The sequence below is a fragment of the Colius striatus genome, chromosome 10 (assembly GCF_028858725.1).
Source record: "Colius striatus isolate bColStr4 chromosome 10, bColStr4.1.hap1, whole genome shotgun sequence".
In the NCBI taxonomy this organism is placed as follows: domain Eukaryota; kingdom Metazoa; phylum Chordata; class Aves; order Coliiformes; family Coliidae; genus Colius; species Colius striatus.
In genome coordinates, this window is record NC_084768.1 from 8,951,158 (window position 1) to 8,971,344 (window position 20,187).

The 20,187-nt window shown below is 45.2% G+C and overlaps 1 protein-coding gene across 8 annotated transcripts in view; it reads left to right on the forward strand.

Moving 5' to 3' along the window:
• LOC104557891 (phosphofurin acidic cluster sorting protein 2) overlaps positions 1–20,187 on the forward strand; it is an 80,820-nt gene that overhangs the window by 40,402 nt on the left and 20,231 nt on the right. For 4 of the 8 annotated variants that reach the window (XM_062003441.1, XM_062003448.1, XM_062003450.1 and 1 more), the window contains 12 exons: positions 78–158; positions 2,405–2,464; positions 3,676–3,833; positions 6,041–6,131; positions 6,886–6,963; positions 7,733–7,854; positions 8,564–8,696; positions 9,374–9,478; positions 10,982–11,088; positions 11,776–11,930; positions 15,281–15,391; positions 17,504–17,612. In XM_062003441.1, coding sequence (XP_061859425.1) covers positions 78–158; positions 2,405–2,464; positions 3,676–3,833; positions 6,041–6,131; positions 6,886–6,963; positions 7,733–7,854; positions 8,564–8,696; positions 9,374–9,478; positions 10,982–11,088; positions 11,776–11,930; positions 15,281–15,391; positions 17,504–17,612 — 1,310 coding nt within the window. The remainder of the gene's footprint in view (positions 1–77; positions 159–2,404; positions 2,465–3,675; positions 3,834–6,040; positions 6,132–6,885; positions 6,964–7,732; positions 7,855–8,563; positions 8,697–9,373; positions 9,479–10,981; positions 11,089–11,775; positions 11,931–15,280; positions 15,392–17,503; positions 17,613–20,187) is intronic. The other 4 variants (XM_062003442.1, XM_062003445.1, XM_062003446.1 and 1 more) reach the window with 4 other exon arrangements.

The window sequence follows — 20,187 nt, forward strand, 5'->3', positions numbered from 1 at the left end:
AGGGAACATTTTTAGCACTTCAATGCTCGCGTGTCTCCAAATGATAAAGGTAACACAGGAATCCTCTTTCTGTTCAGGATTTGGATGATGATGAGTACGAGCTGGGGAAGCCCAAGAAGCAGCGGAGATCGATAGTAAGAACGACGTCCATAACCAGGGTCGGTGGAAATTAGTTTTACTAACACTGATGGGGTTTGGCCAGGATGTGCAGTGCATGTGGCTTATGGGAGCAGCAGTACTAGACATGCTGGTGCAGCAGAGAGCTTGGGGGCATGGTTACAGCATGGGAAGAGCTAGCAAAAGCAGCCAGTTCAGGGAATGTGTGTGCTGTTTTGAGTGTCTTTCGGCTGCAAGGTTAAGGAGCTCCAAAAATCATGTGAGCTTCATCTCAGGAAGAAGCCAGTGCAGGATCCATGCTCATGTAAGTCCTGACAGTAGCTTTAAGTGAAGGGAAACTCTCCTGTTTGTGCTCTGCATGGGACAAACCAGTTGGAAGGTTTCAAAATGAAGTAGCTCAGTCAGGAGCTGGAGCTTCACAGATAAATCTGAGGTGGTGCATGTGGTGCTGAGGCAATAGAAGTAGCTGGATATTGGAAGCTTTTGCAAGTGGCATGCAGCTATCCACTCTGTCACAGCAAGCATGCACATGCCTGCACTTCTGTGTGGAGCAGTGGCTTGTGCTTGACCATGCCATAATACAGCTTTCATTTCACGTGAGTGTTGATGCACGGCTATGAAGACAGTAACTCAGAATCACCAGGATGGCTTAGGTTTCCTTTTGGACTAATTTTGGAGAGCATTGTACCTCATGTGAGGCTGTTTCTGAAATTCATGTTTTGATAAAGTGTGGAATAAACCCTATTTTGGCACTAAAAGGGTCCTCTCTGTGAGATTGGGAGTGTACTGGTTCATATCCTTAATATCCTTAGTAGTGTCTTGGAGAGTCAGTGACCAGCCAGGACACAATACAGCACTCAGTTCTAAAGCAAGCAACTTCCTCATAGTAAGAGTAATATCTTTCGAGCCCTGACCTCTGAACTGATACTGAATCCTCAGCGTGTAAGGCTGGTGCAGAACTGGGTTTGGTGCTGCCAGTTAACATCAGCACAGCTCTGAACCAGGATCCCTGGTTGCTAACCATCAAACCGTTCAGGCCAGCAACAGCTCTTGCCATGTCACCTGAGCTACTGCCTGCTGGGTGTCCTCCCTCTGCAGGCTGCTGTGCTTGTCCAAGGTGGTTGGTGTGATGGACAGTTTTGCTTGGCATCCTGAGCTACAACACAGCTCTAGCTGTCCCCTGAGAGCATCTTGGCTTCACAAGTGCACTGGGGACAAATAGGACAGTCTTTGGAGAGTCTTGTTTGAGACCTTGTGGATTTATTTCACATAAATTTCAGCTGTCTAAAAGGTTGCTTGCAGGATTTGAGTTCAGAGGTAAGGGGCCAGGATTGGAGCTGTGGGGCAGTGTGAAGTGCCTGAGGCCAGAGAGAGAGCAGGCAGTTGGACTTGCAAGAAGATCTCATGTGAGATGCAGGAAAGCCAGCAAGCGAACAGCTTTCTTTGTCTAAGAGTGGCCTGGTGCCAACCATTTTCTCCTCCCTTTCCTCCTGACACAGAGATGCCACCTTAAATGCTCTGTACCAGCACTCATGCCTGGGCCCTACTCATTTTTCTTTTCTTCAGAGTATACGTGTTAGTTTGGTCAGTGACAGAGTGAGAAAGGCTGGGCAGCTCCTGGCAGATCTCAGCTGTTTGGTCCTGCATGAGAGACATAGCTCTTGGGGGGGAAAGTGAACACAAAGGAAGTGCAGCAGTTTGGCTTGTGGTGTTTTGGACTTGGTGCTTGCTATGTCCAGGATCCTGTCAGAGCTAAGGACAAGCCCCACAACTTTTCTAAAGTGCTGCTAGCGCATAAATGAGCCTGCCAGGATGAACTGCAAGCTTCTGGAAAAAGCAGTGCTTTGTTGGTGGAAATTACAATGTTACTTCGGGTCAGCGGATAGATGCCAGCGTTAACTTTTCTGATTCTTAACAAGGACAAGCTAACTGTCAAATGTTTGCCAGAAAGATATCAAACAGGTACAGGAACTGACCTGGCAGGTCAAATAATTTGGTGTCCATTGTGTCCAAGCAAGAGTGATGTGCCATCACTCAGGGCCAGAAGATTTATAATGTGTGCTAGAGTGGGACCTAATTTGTTGTAATACAGGAAAGAAAGTATCATAGGTGTGGAGAAGCTGATTTCAACATAAGAACAGCAGAGACTTGGCTTGTGGTGCCAGGAGTTGTTTGATTGGAAGCAACAGCTAGAGCAGCAGTGTCAGATGTGTCTGGGCTTCTTGCAGACTGGGAGAAAACAATTCATTTAATACTTTACTTACATAAAAGTGTCTTTGACTTGCAGCAACAAAACTTCAAACAAAAGGTGGTGGCATTGTTGAAGAGGTTTAAAGTGTCTGATGAGGTAAGTAATTCATTCTGTAAGCCTTCTTGTCTTGTGTGTTGCCCTCTGTGTGGTACGTCTTGCTTTAGTCTGCAGGAACACTTCCCACTTTCCCTCTACTTCCCTAATTTTGTTTTCAAGTTGACAGTGGATATGACCTTTCCTTACCCCTGGCCTTGCCTGAAGGCTTGAGGGCCAACTTTAAAATGTCATCAAATGTTTTCTAGATCGAGTTTTATCAAAAGCAGATTTTGGCAACTATTATGTGTACCCATTAGTTTTGCAGGCTGCTTTGACCCTTTCAAAGGCAAGTAGTCTATGGTATCTGTTGCTTGTGATGTTAAATCCCAGCCTGTTTGATCTTCTTACTGAAACAGCCAGGCAAGAGGTGAAAAGCTTGGATAGGGAATCCAGATCGACAGCTGTCTGGTCAGAGCTGAGAATTAAAGGGATCTGGAACCCAGAAAACAGTTACCAGCTCAACTGTCTGTGTGCTGATTTTGTGGCTTGTGGGAAAGAGTGAGTAACTCCTCATGCTCTCTTATACTTCCAAACAGTCCTCTTAGCTTTGCTTTCTTCCCAAGTTAGTTCAGCAGAGTCAGCACCCATAGCTGAGGTCTCAGCCAACTGAGCCGCTGCTTTCTGGGAGCTGCTATTCAAAAAGCAAGCTCTGAACTGTGCACAGCTCCCTGTTTACATTGGTGTGTACATTAAGCCACTTGTGGAAGTTGTGTGTGAGATACCTGTCCTCAGCTCTGTGTGTGGGTGCCCAGATTTCAGGCAGCTACTGTGGACATTTCTGTCATTTCTACCTGCTTAGGTATCAATCAGGAGATGACATGGTAACTTTTCCAGTAAAACCCAAGACAGAGATTGGAAGTAATGCATTTCTGTGCTTGCTCTAAGACAACTGGGACTCCATTAGGGGCCTTTTTAAAGCTTTATTTGTAGAATGGGGTTGAGCAATGGACATAATCTGTGGTTAATAACTTGTTAGTAGATGTTTAATCCAATAGGTAACTCCTGCTGGACGAGACACTGACACCGACAAGCTTGACCCAAACTAGGCACTTCTTATATACTTAATGTTTGTTAGATATAGCATCCTTGCACTAGGAGCAGGATCTTACTCCCAAGACCATGGTGCTGCAGTCCTTGAGGGAGCCCAGGTGCTGTGGGATCAGTCTGGCTCCTGACAGAGTCAGTAATGCCCCCTCTTGTACTGTGTGTAGGTTCTGGATTCAGAGCAGGACCCTGCAGAGCATGTTCAAGAGGTGGAGGAGGACTTGGACCTTCTATATGACACTCTGGACATAGAGAACCCCAGTGACAGTGGGCCAGAAATGGAGGATGACGACAGTGTCTTGAGCACTCCAAAGCCAAAGTTAAAGTAAGTGTGAGGCAGCAGATTGTTTCTGTTCCCACCCCTGCATCCTGCTTTTTGTCCCCTTCCTGACCTGGTGTCGGAGCCCTAGTGTGTGTTGTTACAATGACTGCTTGTGAGCTGGGGATAGTGTGGGCTTCTGACCTCCTTTCAGTCTCCGTTCATCCTTGTTCCTTTTGCAGATGTTCTGCCTGCCTTCCCACCACAGCACCCAGGTAGGAGTTTGACAGGCAGGCAGCAGAAATAAACCATTCACAGGTGTTTTGAAGAGGTGGTAGAAACAGCCAGTACATCTGTGCTTAAGTCAGAAAGAAATGTGATTGGGAGCTTTACTACAGAAGTAAAGGCAGGAAGGAGTAAGGCAGACTGTCTTTCTGGAAAAGCTGATACGACTTTGTGTGGAAAGAGAGTCCTTGCAGGGATTAAGGAAACAGAACTGTGGGAAACAAAGTAGTTCCCCGGGGCCTGAGGGAACTGGCTGCATCACACGTAGATACACACAAGCCTATTGTTAGCACTGGTGTGTGGGCAGTTACAGCAGTCTGGAGCTGAGCTGGGGACTGCTGGCTCAGGGTCTCAAGCAGATGCAGAACACTAAGCTAACAGAGCTGTGTCACGTCCCTGCCTCAACAAACACTGAGAACGTGGGACTGAGCTGCAATCATGCTTGTGCCTGACAGGTGGTTGGATGCTCAGGCCTTCAGTGTTGTAATGGCTCTGAAACAAGCAAAACCTACCACTACAGCTGGTCAGTACAGTATCTGCTAAATTCCATCTAATTACCAATTGTCATAATATCCTAATTGGAGTAGAATAACCTAGTTGGGCTAAGAATAGATTGAGTCTGGAGTGACTTGTTCCCTATCAGTGAGACAGAAAACATCAAGGGTAGACTGGAGCAGCAATGGTAAATGGTAGGGCTGGTGTCTTCTAAAAGCATTTGGAGCTTGACCCAACTGGTAGACCCTACTTAAAAGGGATTTGAAAGTAGATGTGTATGGTAAGCAGCTGCTTTGAAATACACCAAAATGTACCATACACACTGAGAGCTTGTGTCCTGCTCCCTGCAGCTGAGGAGCTAACTGTTAAGAGATATGGGATTGCTGGAATAAGAACTTGTTGTGTCTGTGTGTTCCTGAGGAGACACTTTGTGGTTTACTGCATCCAGTTCTTCTGTTCGTATCTTGAAAGGAGTGTGATAAATGCTGATGCTTGTGGGCAGGTTTTTCCTGCAACAAAAAACCCCCCAGTCCCTTAAATTGTAATTGAACCTTGTAGCCTGGTGTGATGAGCTGCCTTTAGACATGGAGGCACAATCTGATTGTATGTGCTATCTTATCTTATGGAGCAAATGTGTAATTGGATCCTAGGGCTGGCAGCCAAATCCAGATGCAAGCTGGAAATAAAATGCGTGTTAGCACCGAGACTCACTCACCGCAGGAGGGGCAGTAACTCTGCTTACTGTGTTTCAGTCAAGACCTAGACTCTGCCTGAAATGGCATGTACCTTAATCAGCATTTGCAAAGCTGAGGCAAGGATTGTAGGGTGAAACTGTGCACCTGGTGCTTGGGGTAGTGAGGACACAACTGCTTGTGTGGGGTGAATGTGTATTCTGTTCTGCTGTAGGAAAATGCTGGAGTCATTCATCTCAGACTGGATCTGAGGAGGAATTTCTTTCCTGCAAGGGTTGTCAGGCATTGGAAGGGGCTGCCCAGGGAGCTGCTGGAGTCACCGTCCCTGGAGGGGTGGATGTTGCACTTAGGGAAATGGTCTAGTGGTTGACAGGCCTGGGACAAAGGCTGGAGTCCATGATCTTAAAGGTCTCTTCCAGCTGAAACAATTCTACAATTCATGTGCCCACTCTGCATTTTGTGGACCCGAAAGTTGCTGTTTGGTGTGTAGTGTGAGAGCATGCGAGAGTTCCCACTAAGAGCTTTATCAATATGATGTGCTATGTGACAGGTTATTGTTGGATCCATTAGATGGAGGTCAGCCAGTGTCAGGACTAGACAGGGGTCCCCCGGATTTTTGCTTCTCTTTGTTTCTCTTCCTGGAGACAACCCCTTCCTTTTAAAAACTGTATGACAAATTTACTGGGGCCCCTGGGGAGCATTAAACACCCTGGGAACAGCCATGTTGCTCTGCTGTGAATGTGGTGGAGTTTCTGTTGCTGTTTTTGATAATAAGAAACTGATTTGGCTTTCCTTATTCAGACCATATTTTGAAGGACTGTCACACTCCAGCTCTCAGACAGAAATTGGTAGCATCCACAGCATCAGGAGCCAGAGAGAGCCATCAAGTCCTGTAAGTCATGTTTGAAGATTATCTCTGCCTGCAGACCTGCACTGTCTCTATTTGCAAGTGTCAACTCAAGCACCCTCTCTGACCCTCTTCCAAAGAGTTGGATGCAGAGATAGGAGTTTTCTGCTGAGAAAATGTGTGTGTCATTTTGATGGGGTTTTGGGGGTCTGTTTTATTTGTTTGTTTTGGTGCTGGTGTTTTGGTTTTTTAAAGCAAATACTGTACTAATTCAAGAGGGGGCCATCTTCAGGTTATGTATTGAATACTTGCTAATGGCATGAATAGGTCTCGATTCCTGTGTCCTTGAAGTGGCTGTCAGGATGGCAGATATGATGTCCCGATATCATGATATCAGATGTCAGGATGGGAGATATTGCCTGGGAGTTTCAGGGATTCCTTGGCACTGTTGGAGGAAGCTTTACTGCTGTTGGGATACTTTTTTGTGGTGGCTGGCAGTGAATACTGAGGGGCAGCTCACCCCTTTTTCCATCCCCTCATGGATGGGCATATTGTGTACATAGAGTATCAGCCCCATTCCAAGGCACTTCTTTGCCTCTACTGTGTGTTGTGCATCAGCAGCTTTGTCACATCCCACACTAATGTGTTTGGTCCTGGTGTGACCAGGAAGCGCTCCTGTTCATACCACAGAGCTATACAATGTTCAAACACAGAAGTGTGTCTTTTGAACAGCCTGATCCAGAGTGTGGCTGAAAACACTGTTGATGTCATACCTCCTCATGATTTTTCTCCTCTTAAGCAGGTAGAAGTGCCTGAAAAGACAAAGAGTCTTGGAACCAAACATGCAGGCGACAGTATTTCTGACACTGTCTCTTACGTAAGTTGAAAATCCACTTGTTAACGTTCCTCCTGGCAGTTTGGGTGTCAACTGTGAACTGTGTTGTGTGGCATGTGTGTGTCCATATAGTTGCACAGGCAACACAGCTTGCATTAGCTGCAGTGAAGATCATGCTGGGCTCTCCTCCTCACCTTAGCTGGTGGAGGCTTTTGTCTTTTCAGTGTTTTGAAACTGAAATGCTTTATGTGGCCTTCTGTTGAAACAGCCTTTCTTTTGGTTTGAGGGAGACTGACCCAAAGAATGCTACTGAACTTATGTATCATCCTGAAAAGTATTCTCAGGACTGTTTCATTTCTTCAGACATAAGTATTACTTTGAGCTGAATTGGCAGAAATCAAGCTGGTCCTGGGGTAAAAATCCCAAAGCTCAAGTTGCTCTACCCAAAGCTACTGAGAAACATGCAGTTTGTAAAGTTCCTCTCATAGCTTTCTCTCCACTAGTTCACTTGGGTAAGATGAATTAATCTGGAGGCACGTCCCTGGCTTTGAGCTGGGAGAGTGTCTATTCCAAATTATGTGTCTGAGCACCTTTCCTACTTCCAGCTCCTTTGTGAGGCAGAGCCAGGAACTGGTAGCCTCAGATAGCCAGTGCTGGCTTCTCCCTTTTGGCAGCAAGTAGCATGTCTGGAAGAGGCAAGCTGAATGTGTCCCAGCCAGAGCTGAGCTGGGCTGCCTCCTGCCAGCCTGTATGGTACTGAGACAGAGGGAAGGGTTTATTCCTGACAACTCAGTGCCCTGTGTTTTTGCAGGAGTCTAACCAGCAAGCCGAGGTCCAGGAAGCTGAACTTCCCACGCCAGATGTGTTTGTCGAAAAGCTCCCACCCAGTGGGAAGATCACTAAGACTGAGTCCCTCATTATCCCATCCACCAGGTAGAGTGGTGACAGCATTGTCTCAAATTCATGGACAGCTTGCTAGCATTTGTTCAGAATGGTCCTAAGCCATTGAATGCATGGAGACTCTCCTCGTGTTCAGTCACTTAAGCGATAAGTCTTGAGCACTTGATAAATGAATGCTCACAACCCTGCAGGGCAGCACTGCTCTGAGGTTGCTCCTGTCTCCTCTCCACATCCAAGGAAGTTTTTGTAAGTCTCTGGGGCTGCTTGCTCAGAGATACTGTTGCTAAGTAAATGTCTGATGCAGATTTTTGGCCTTAAGTTAGGCTTGCCAACCACCTTTACGTCCCATTAAACCTTCCCAAATAGAGTAGTGAATGTGGGCTTTATTGACCCCACTGTATAATTTCTCTGGTCATTTTGCAAGCAAATAGATGTTCTTGGAAAGATGTATTTCTGTGCTGCTTTTGAGGGTGTGACTGCGGTTTGCATGACTGGATCCTGTTATAGCAGGGTGGTGATGTGAAAGTCTGCCTGGAACTCCTAGGAACACGCTCTGGAGCTGAAACATGTACTCTGCACTGTCAGAAGCTGCTGTCAGTAGCAGGTCTCAAGCTAGCTCAGGCCTACATGTGATACCCTGTACCTACACTCATGTTGCTGTTGCCATGCTGGGTGATCTGGGATTTGGGGGATGTATCTCAGATAGGAGCCAGCTCTGGAATGCAAGCACGTCTCTCTGCAGGTCTGAAGGGAAGCAGACGGGCCGTCGGGGAAGGAGCACGTCTCTGAAGGAGAGGCAGCCAGTGAGGCCACAGAACGAGAGAGCCAACAGCCTGGACAATGAACGCTCTCCAGACACTCGGCATCACTTACAGGTGTGAAAAAGATTCCTGTCTCTCCAGCCACTGGAGAGACAGAGTTTTTCCTCTTCTCCAACTGTCTCCCGTGGTCCCTTTCCTTTGGGTCCAAGTGCCATCCTTGCTAGAAAGGAACTGGCCCTTGTGTATTCAGGAAGGAATTTGTCTTGGCTGATATTGTATCTTCCATCCAATCTGCTGAGTTTTGCCAGCTTGTTGATTTGTCAACATGCCATAAACTGAAAACACCAGAACAGATTGGTGTGATGAGACATGAATAGGGATGTGTTGGGCAACTGGAATTGCTCCTTTGAAATAAGGCAAATTACTAGGGATTGCAAAAGGGAAGTGACTTGTGCAGAACACGTGCTGTGCTTTTGTTAGCTATGGGACTTCGTTCCCTTCTTGAAGGAGGTTGTTCCTGGCTTCTCTGAATCCAGAATTCCTTGGACTACTGTTAGTTGTTATACAGTGAGGTAAGTAAAAGTCCATGGCAGAAGTAATAGTGGCCAACAAAACCAAAGTGGCTAATAGAGCAGCCTGCAGAATACTGCAGGACTGAAGAAGCTGATGTCAGTCCCATCATGCCTTTGCTGGTAGGGTGTCCAAGCAGTGGCCACGAATTACAAAAGCTGGAGCTGATAGCTTGACAATTAGAACTGACATCTCCAACTCTTCTGTGTCTTTATTTCCAGATCCCAAGGAAAACAGTGTATGACCAACTAAATCACATCCTGGTTTCCGATGACCAGCTGCCAGAAAACATTATTCTTGTCAATACATCTGACTGGCAAGGCCAGGTAAAGGCAGGAGATGTTACCTGAAGCACAGTTCTCCTTCACTGTTCCTCCTCAGGAATGGACAGGCCTTGAGCTCTACCACTAACCAAGTAGGTTCTGCTGCTTGGTTGGAAGAGCAGTGGTGGTACGTGGGGGCTGGCAGCATACTGAGTGTTCAGTGCCTACACATTGGATTTCATTTGACCAGGAGATGCTGAGAATCTTGTAAAACTTTGCCACCTGAGTCTTTCCACAGAGGTGTTTCCTCTTCTACAAAATGCTGTTCCTTCTGATTAGCAGCACACTGGGAATTGCTAGACCCTTACACTCCAGAGCCTACTTCACAACTGTGATAGACTGGGACAAAGGAAGCAGGCAAGAGTGTCCTGTGGTTTGGGCTGAGAGTTCTAGGCATGGGTGCTGAACATAGGAGGAAGTATTTCAGGTCAGCTCTGTTGCCTTGCATGTGCACTTGTGATTCCTGACTGCAGGTATGTCACCTCATCTTTTCTGAGTGATAGCTGTGTTAAAGAACCCTGAGCAGTGCTTTCTTGTGCTGGCAACAGGGGGTGGATTGTTACAGGTTTGGAAAAAATTGTGCTTCTTTCAGAACCTTAGACTGAGAAAGCAAAAAAATACGTATGGAAGAGACCAATAAAGATGTTCTGGGTAACTGTCATCTGTAGAACTTGTGCCAGGCTTGTGGAGTTACCTTGTCTGGTTTGACTTTCTGCATCTGGAAGAACTGGGACCTCAATGTCCAAGAGAAAAAAAAATACCAGCTGAGCTACTGGTTCCAGTTTCTCTATACTTGTAAGATAAATGCCTTCTAGAGATGGACAGAAGGCATTGTTAGTCGTTTTCCAGTAGTTTCAGCAGCTTGTACCTGCAGTGTCAGAGGCCATGAAAGAGGACATTGGCTGGGATGTATAGTGGTGCAGGATTTGAAAGTGTGAGATAGTTTGAGTCTCATCAGTATTATGTCCCTGTATACCTGAGGTGTGTGTCAGCTTGTTTCCCATTAGTTGAGTGGAGGGGAAGCAGTCCCCATGAAGCACATATGTGTTGGTAGCACCCTTCCCTTCTTTTAGAGCTTGAACCTTGCATTTGTTTTAGTCCTTTTGCAATCGTAGAGGTGCAACTGCAGTTGCAGAAGCAGGCGAGTAGACAGCATGTGCTCTTACCCAGTCTGCCAGGCAAATGGTCTTCTGCTGCTCCCCTGCTCTCTGGCCATAAAAACCCTGCTGGTCTAGAGCTGTCATTGCTGTGTTTTGGATGTAACGTTGGCACTTGTCAGGAAGGTGTAATATTTCCATTTTTCTAGAGGAAGAGGTTTCCTTTGGCTGCTGAACAAGGCCAAGTTGTTTGGGAAACAGCCCCATCACTTAGAAACTGAACGTGGGGAGAGTGTCCATGCTTGGGTGTGAGAATACCTCGGAGGCTGGGGGAAGCAGATTTTCTTCCTGTGATAAACTCTACCAAAAAAAAAGAAAAGGACTATAAAATGTTCTGTTCTCTCCTCAGTACCTATCAGATGTCTTGCAAAAGCATACCTTGCCAGTGGTCTGCACATGCTCCTCAGCTGATATTCAGGCAGCTTTCAGCACTATTGTCTCCAGGATACAGAGATAGTAAGTTCTCACCTTGCTTGTGTTGTTTGTTGAGTTTCAGCTTTCAAAGCCTCTCAGCTCTTGTGACCCAGCACCCAGGGAGTTTTCCATCCAATAGCTGAGAAATACTTCTCCTTTCTGATAATTCTTCCCCATCTAATGTCCTGAAGATGGAGTTTTGTGGCTCTTCAGCACTCCTCAGCCCTGTAGAGTTGTTGCCCTTCTGCCATGTGTGTGGGGATACAGGTCTGCTTTCATCACCACCAGTGATTTTAAAAGATTTTGGGTTGGAGACTGCCTTATACGTCAAATCTAATAACCAGTAAAGCATGCAAAGCTAATAGGTGGATTTTGAAATAGTTCTTGCTGCTCAAGGCCATTCCCTACATACTTTGGGTAAAGTTGTATATTGTCTGATACAGCAGTTGGTTGGAATAGGTACATCCTAACCTAGATAGTTGAGTCCAGCCCTTTAGATTATCAAGATGTGTGAAAGAAAGAGCAAGGAGGCCATTTGAGAAAGTACTGAACAATGTTGCATTTCATTAATAATATTTTAAGCTGCTGGTAATCATGATACTGCCTTGTGTATTGAACAACTTCCTTTCTGCCATGGTGGTTGTTAACCAATTCGTTTCTTTCACTTGTTCTGAAATAGATGTTTGGAAGCACAATTATCAATACATTTCCTCTTTTTTTTCTGTCTAGTTGTAACTGCAACTCGCAGCCTCCAAACCCAATTAAAATTGCAGTGGCAGGAGCCCAGAATTACCTCAGTGCTGTGTTGAGGCTCTTTGTAGAGCAGCTGTCTCACAAAACCCCTGACTGGCTTGGCTACATGAGATTTTTGATCATCCCTCTAGGTAAATAAGCAACTATTTTTCTTCTTAGAAAGATGAACAGGTTAAATGTGTTGTACTCCCTGAGGAGAAGCCCTCCTGGAAGCTTTGGATAGGTGTGTGGCTGCTGAAGGAGGCAAACATCATGGCATTGTGTCATGCTTGTGTTGCTGCACTTCAGTTGAGTGACTTTCATCTTTACACTCCTGATGCTTGGTAACCTTTTGTTTGAAGCAAGGGGCTGAGTACTTCTGCCCCATAGAGGAAGGCTGTTACACATCTTTTTATTGTTGTATAGTGAATGTATAATGTTCTGGAAGCCTTTTCTCTGGTTGAAAACTTGAATGCATTGGGCACTTATTTCCCAAGATGGTCACTGTTCTGGCCTCCCTGAGGCTTGCACAAAAAATGCTTATGGAGGAGGGAGTGGTGAAAAATGTTTAAAGGCTCTGGAACTGCTGAGAGTTTAAATTATACAAATTACATGTATCTTTTGACCTTTCCTTTACATGGTGTTGTTCTTGGGTCTTTCCCTCAGTTTTCCAGCACTTTGTCTCTGCCCTTCCAGCATCTCAGCAAGCCTGCCTGGCTGGAAAGTTACCCAGCTTGAATCACTCATGTTGAGGGAAATAAGAAAGGACTGACAATAACATTAATAACATTAGGGGTCATCCTGTAGACAGAAATGTGAGGAACATTGTGGCAGTGAAGCCTGGGAGTCCAGGTGGTCACTGGTGCTTGCAGGCAGGGGTATCTGAGCAATGTTGGTGTTGTAAGGGGATGATGCCAGGTGCTGGTCTAGTCCAATGTTTGGCTCGTGAACAGGACACTTAGGTGATGTAGGCAACAGAAAACTTGACAAACAGTTTTTCTTGGTATTTTCCAGTCTTTTCTAGGTTTGGGACCAACTGATGGCAGTTGCTGTAGGAGTCAGAAGCTGCTGCCTGGCACGATGAACAGTGGAGTTAGGCTGTCAATTCAGTGGTGGGATTTGCAGAAGTCAAATGAGAAAAAGACATAGAAGAGAATTGGATCCTTCTGTAAGGAAGGCATTTAGTTTTCAAAGTGCTTGGCAAGAAGAGGAGAGTGAGCTCTTTAGGGGGTAAAACCAGAAAAATCATTTCTGAAAGGTTAAATGTGCTTTGAATGAGAGTCTGTGTGACTGAGGACTTTGGTCCTCACACGCTGACTGTCTCCTGGCCTCAGAAAAAGAATTTTCTATCCTGCAGTCTTTAATAACCTAAAAATATTCTCTCTTTCAAAGTGAAACATAAGACTTAGCCAGTGTGTTTAGTGAGTTGTTTTCTAATCTTAAAACCTCATTTGGTAAGTAAACCTCAAAACAAACCACAACAAAGTACTTTGATAATGAAACTGCTTCAGAACTATGAATGCTTTTTAAAATACACTTTAAATATAGAAACTTCCCTAACAGGACATTTCCCATAGAAGTCTACAGTGTTTCCTGAGCAGATCAAGTGCTTATTTCTGGCCAACCTTCTGGCACTTCATTAAAGTGATTGAGGAGCAACCTCTCTGTTCTGACAATTGAAAAAGCACCAAAGACAGAATAGTGACCATGCCATAAATGTCTTAAAGGAAAAGACTTTCTGCTCTTGACAACACCTTCAAAGTAGTAATGGTGGAGGTTTTTTTAAGATGGTTTTCCCTTCTTAGTCCACAACTCTGTGCTACAATGGCAGAAGAGTTAACTTACAGTGGTTCGGTAACAATGAGAAATGCTGAGTGTTTGTACTAGGAGATTCTGTCCTGCTTCATGCTTCTGATTCCATGTCTGAAAGACTCTTTTGATGGCCAAACCAGTGTATAAACAAATGACACATGAAACAGAAAAAAATGTTGGGGGTTATTTTGCCTGTTTGGGGGGGGGTTGGCATTTTACTTAGCTCCCGGGGATAGAGATTGGTGGGAGACCTTGTGCTTAGTGCTTGTTTCCAGTTGCATCTGCCATGTGTGATGTGTTTTCCCAGTGCTTGGTGCAGAGCTGTTCCACCTGCACTGTTTAAAACTCCACCACAAAAGCAACAACAGGTCTGAAAGTAGCCATGATTGTTAGGGTCCAGGAGAGAACTTAAGCCTCAGTGTCTAATGACATCAAGGGAAGCTCAGAGAGACCTGCTTGAACCATTTCTGTCAATCTGTAAATGAGCACTGGTTTGGAGAAGAGACAGTGTTTTTTTTCCACCATGAGCTTTTACTGGAAGATGGTGAGTACAGTAAAGCAACTGGGGTCATCTTGGAAGGAGTTGTCAAGTTACCACTTACCAGCTTATGACTAAAATGTCAGAGTCTCTGGAAGTGTGGCTTGATGTGAGAATTCTATATGCAGGAAGGATAAAAATAAGCTGATTAGGAGGAGCTCTGCTGCCACTTCATGACTGATGGTAAATGTACAGGACTGTTGCTGAGCAGGACTGAAATGTGGTGCCTGGAAGTTGCAGTCCTGGCACACTTGTGTTGGCAAACTGGAGAGGCAGGTGTGCGAGTAGGTTGTCTGGTTTGGAGACGTGTGGCCTAAAATGAAGGTTTTTACCACCTTAAAAGACAGAGTTTGTCACTTCAATGCCTTCCTTCTCCTGCTTGGTATAAGTATGGAGTCAGATCTCCATCCAGAGCTGCCAGCTGGAGACTGGACACCCAACTTTCAGCTTGGAGGTTTTTGCATGCTCACAGAGGAGCCATAAAGCTCAGCTAGGGCAAGCAAGGACCTGATCCATAGGCTAGTGTACAATCTCACTGAAGATTGTAATCACTGGACTCTGCCTTCTGTCTTTAATAACGGCCTATTTATTGAATTTGTTTATAGTCCTCCTCCACTGACTAAAAAAGCCTCCTTAGGTTGTTTTTCCTAGTTGGGGATAATTGTCTCTTCTCAGTATTGCCCAACAGTCACGGTATGTGAATGGTGTTTGGAGGAAGGGGTCTGATTCCTCTTGGCAGAGGTGACCCAGCATTGGTGCAGCCTGTGGGCAGGAAGGGTTGCTGGGAAAGCTGCTTGCAAAACTGACAGGCTGAGATGGAGAGCTCTAGGGCCTGTGTCTTCCAAATCACTTGTTTCCTCAGCAGTTTCCCAGTCCTGTTTTCTTTGGCCTTTTAAAATTTCGTTTGGCAGGGGGAAAGGGGGAGGTGTCACTGAAAGATATTGGTGGTGTTGAAGCAGTCTCTGTGCTGGGAAGTCTATTTGCATGCTCTTGTAGAGATAAGCAGGACTAAATTACTTGGTTATAATTGAAGAAATTTATTTCTGAGGTGTCTAGCATAGTTTTGATTTTGGGATTCAGTTCCTTACAGATAAGACACATTTGTGTTCAGTGCTGGGAAGAACAACTCTCACATTTTCCTTTCTTTCTTAGGCTCTCATCCAGTGGCCAAGTATCTGGGGTCTGTAGATTATAGATACAACAACTTCTTCCAAGATCTAGCCTGGAGAGATCTGTTCAACAAACTTGAAGCACAGACCACTGGTAAGACCATGTGTCTGTGTCTGGCCTGTATGAGATAAAAGGCTTGAATGAGTAATTTTAGCAAAGGTCAAGTAAATACAAGAGGAAGCAGACAAATGTTTTTGTTCCTCTTTTCTCCTCACTCCACCACATTCCCTTTTCAGATGCTGACCTTTGTATGTCCTCCTTGTGGTGGTTTGCAAACAGTTGTTGGCTTCAAGAGGCACTAGCTGTCTATTGAGTCACACTGTTTTTACCTAGCACTCAGCTGTATTCTTTGAGGTGGGTGTTTCACTTCCAAGTTTAGTACATTACTTTCTTTGGCCCTTCAGAAACTGTCCAGCCTAAAAAATCTGGAAACTCTGGGAAGATTAACTTCTGTTAGTTGTGCATGAGAATGGAGTTGGCATTTCTGAGGCATTTCTGGCACTCTGCTTGCAGGATTTTTCTCATTAAAAAATTATTTTGTTCTTCAGCAATCTTGGAACATGTGGGAGCTGCCCTAGGTCAGATCCACAAGTTCCTGTTCTGATCTGTGTTCTATTCTGGGCCAGGATAATGCCTCACTGCCTGTTAAAGTACTAATTTGTTTAAAATATTCATGCTTACAGTTTTTTTCCACCCATTGCTTCAACAATGGAAAGAAACAGGAGAAGGGAAGATGTGCATCAGCTCCATGAGGGCTTGAGACTTGCTTGAGGAGTGATATTCTCATGCAAAAATTTCACTAGGATGAAAAACCTGTGGAGTTTATGGAGCACTGTGAGGATGAGGAGGTTGCAGTGTGGTTCTGCAGTTGGAATTGCATCCCAGGATGCTCCTGGAAGTCCTCTAGCCATTAGAGGATGACAGGGAGAACTCTTCACAGATGACTGTCCAGAGCCTTTTCCAGCAGGTGGGACCTTGGCTGGACAAGGCCCTGGGCAGCCTGTTCTGAAAGTGAAGTTGTGCCTGCTTGGAGCTGGAGGTTAGGCTAGAGATCTCCTAATGTACCACCCAGCCTATGCTTTTCCTTGTTTGTAAGCTCAGTTTGAGACATTGATTTTTCCATGGTTTCTTTTAATTCCTTGCTGCACTTGAAAGTGCAGACAAATGTCAATACAGACCTGGGGTTTGTGTCTGGGTTAGGAATGCTTCATTTGCTATAGAAATCCATCTCTAGAGCCATATTTGTTCTTTAGTTGGTTATATGCTGGAAGATCTGTCAGAGTCATAGCTCTTCACAGATCACTATTCAAATACAAAGATTCTGGGTTAAAATGTCCATTAAGGTATGGAAGTGCCTTGTGTAGGTCACTTGAATTCCCTTGTTCTCACAGTTGAATCTCTTTGCTGGAAGCTAAAGTAATAGGGAAGGCATTTATATGAGGGTGAGGGAGCACTGGAACAGGGTGCTCAGATGGGTTGTGGAGTCTCCTCAGGGGACATTCAAAACCCACTGGGACAAGTTCCTGTGTGACCTACTCTAGGTGATACTTCTCTGGCAGGGGGGGTTCGACTGGATGATCTCTCGAGGTCACTTCTAGCCCTTGAGGTTCTGTGATTTAGGAAATGTCTCCTGTCAACTTGATTCAAATGCAGTCTCACAGATCTGAAGCATACTTACTGCTGCACATATGATCTTTGTGCTTCTCCTACATGGCTCTCAGTTTTCTCAGTTAACTCAGTGAGGCCACGAGTTCATTAGGAAATGGGGTAACTCAGATGGTGGTGTGAGCAGAGCAGCTCCCCCAGGCCCTGTCAGAGATGGTCAGGCACTTGCTGAAGCAAGTGCCTACAGCCAAGGTGTGAAAACGTCTAAAGGTACCCTGGACAAGTACATGTTTTCAAAGAAAAGCACTTGAACTAATGTGAAATAAGCATAATACCTCAGTCAGAAATGCTGTGTACAGATCACAGGTGTCTGTATCTAGTGTGCCTTCCTAAGGCTTTTCCCTTGCTGCTCGTGTGGGATGTTTGCTTTTGGTCAGACAGCTTTACTGTGCTCAGGAGATGGCCACAGAGCTTCCTTTGGAAGCTGCAGTTCAAATGCAGCTATCTAGGAACCATCAGCTTGGCCCAGCAAATGGATGACAGTGCTGGTAATGGTCTGAGAAATCTCTTAAATGATTTTCTGTCTTTGTTGTATTGCAGTTGCAGAAGCACCCGACGTCGTGTCCCGGATAACACAGTATATAGCAGGGGCCAACTGTGCACACCAGTTGCCCATTGCTGAGGCGATGCTGACGTACAAGCAGAAGAGGTATGCCACTAACTTAACAATCCTGACTTTCCAGAGTGTCAGGTTGAAAGCTAAGTGGTTTTTTTTTCCCTCCTGTGTGCTAGCAGTCTAAAAATCACTCTGAACTGCAAGCACCTTGGGAGCTTTATGGTAACCTGTACCCAGTGATGTGTCTCACTTAGATAACCATGTGGTTACTTGAAGTGTAGTGATTTCTTTGAAGATCTGAGAGGTTTGGGGAACTGGGAACTAGACAGGATGGAGAGTGAACAGATGATATCTGCTTAGGTTCTAGAGATCTCTTGCCACAGAGACCTCTCCCTTACCACATTGGATTTAAGTGTGTAAGTCTGGACTGTGGCATTCCCCCCCAAAGCATCTTTTGTGAGACCTGGCCTTTTTACATCAGTGCTGAGGGAACAGAAATCCTTTCTTTCTGGAGTGTAAATAGCAGAGCAGGAGAGAAAATCCTTGTTGATTGGCAATTGCAGACTACCAGGACTCCTACTGAAGAGAGCTGACATTCACAAGGCTTTATTTCAACTAGTCTTAAGGGATAAGCAGCCTGTAGGAGGGAGAATCAGGGCCTGAAAGTAAGATTCAGAAGTATGTAGAGCCTCACGTGGCTGTGGTCCAGGAAGAGAAGGAGGAATACAGGTGCATTGTTCCTGAGGTATAGAGGAGAAAATAGACTCTAACTCACATCCCAATAATTTCTGAGAGCAGGACACTCAGTTCATGTGATGTTTTTCAGCTGGGGACTAGCAGGCTCCTGTGAGGTGTGGTTGGTGTTGGCTGTGAGCTACTGCCCTTCCATGTTATAGCCGATCTTTCCGTCTTGGTCCATTAACATCCCTCGTTGGTGTTTCCTTTGTGTTAGAACTGGGAGAGATTAAAGGTGTGAGCAGAGTCACTTATTTTTTCCCTTCTCTGTAAATGCTCATTGTCTATTACTTTTCCATTCCTGTGTCTGATCCACATTACTTTGTAGAAATTCAGTAAATTGTAGCCCATTCTTCATGCTGTCCTAGGGAAGTATCTCCAGACTGGCTCCTCCATTAAAAAAGAGTGCACTCCTCATGTATTTGTGAGCTCCCATGGTGTGAACCTGCTAAAGGTGGGGAGCCACTGGGTACTCAAAGCTCTTAGCTTCAATCCTTGATTTCATTTTAGATGTGAGGACCTACCTCAGTTACCAGTTCAGATACTCCTACTGCAGTGTGGACCCTTTCTAACGACTGCCTTGGGCTTTCTTTGCACCCTTTTCTCACTGGGTTCTGCATTGGTCTCTACTGCTTTCTCCATTCTGTTACAGGTTCATTTTTGTCATTAACACACATTTAATCATATTAAGTTCCTGTACACCTAGAAAGATCAATGTGGGACTTTGTTGAAAAGCATCTGAACTGTACTTCAGCCATAACTGCACTGAGCCCTACCAGCAGTATGTGTGACCACTTTATCAAGCTGGTCTGATCCATTTGGATTTTAGGCCCTTTAAACTCAATGGTGCCATGCCTGAAGCTGTTGATAGGTTTAAATAAGGCTCAGACTCAGAAGGATGAGATTGCTGAGGCTTTTAGTCAGACTTGTGGCATAGCCTCCAGACTCTTAGTATCTCTGTTGTATCTGCTTTAAAATAACTTATACCTTGAGCTAAATACTGGAGAGTGAGTTAGAGGAACAAGCTCTCCCATGGAGTGATGGGCAGTTATCTCCCCATGTGGCTTTCTTTAGAAGTGCAGCTCTCTTTCATTGGCAGCACCTTAGGGAAGGTATTGTCAAAAACAACATAGAAATTGTGTTTCCATTAACACTACCTAAATGAATGTGTCCCTTTGTTGTAAGTATAATAACTTATTTATCTTTTTCTTTGGTTGCTTTCTGAAAAGGAAAAAGAGCTTTCATTTTGATTTTACCCTAAGGTATCAGTTCCTTTTAGGTTCCCTCTCCCATCTCCTATCTCTTTTCCCCCCATGAACTGGTCTTTTGTGCCTTGTTTAGCAGTTCCTGCAGGTCTGGGATGCACAGTTTGTGCTTTAGATTAAATTTTGCTCGCTGCTTTTGAAACTGTGGCATCTGCTGGCAGAACACGTTGTTGAATATGACTGCTCTGCCTTTGGACCACACATATGGCTTCCCAGGATGTAGACTGACTGGGGATGAAGGGGTTATTGAGAGAGTAGCTTTGAGCAGTAAACCCCAGAGAAAGTAGGGATTTTTTGTCTTCCGTTCTTCCTAGCCATCAGAGAATATAGTGTAGCTCCAAAAGGACCAGGACTGAGCAAAGGCTTTTCAGTTCTCATCTGTTGGAACTGGAGTGCTGTAGGTGGCACTCAGTGGCTCAGGGTGGGGGTTCAGCTGTGTGTTGTTCAAGTGTAGACCAGCAAATCTTCTCCCTGTAATCAAAAAACTGAGGACTAGTCTCTGAGACCTCCTTGTGCTGCAGGGGCCCCTGCTTCAAATTGTAAGATTATTGGACATTATTTCATCCTCAATTCACAAAATGACTACAACTTCCAGTCCCTGGAGGCCAGAGGTGAATGGCTTTTCCAAGGCAGTGGTCTGTGTAGAAACAGCAGCACTACCTACAAGT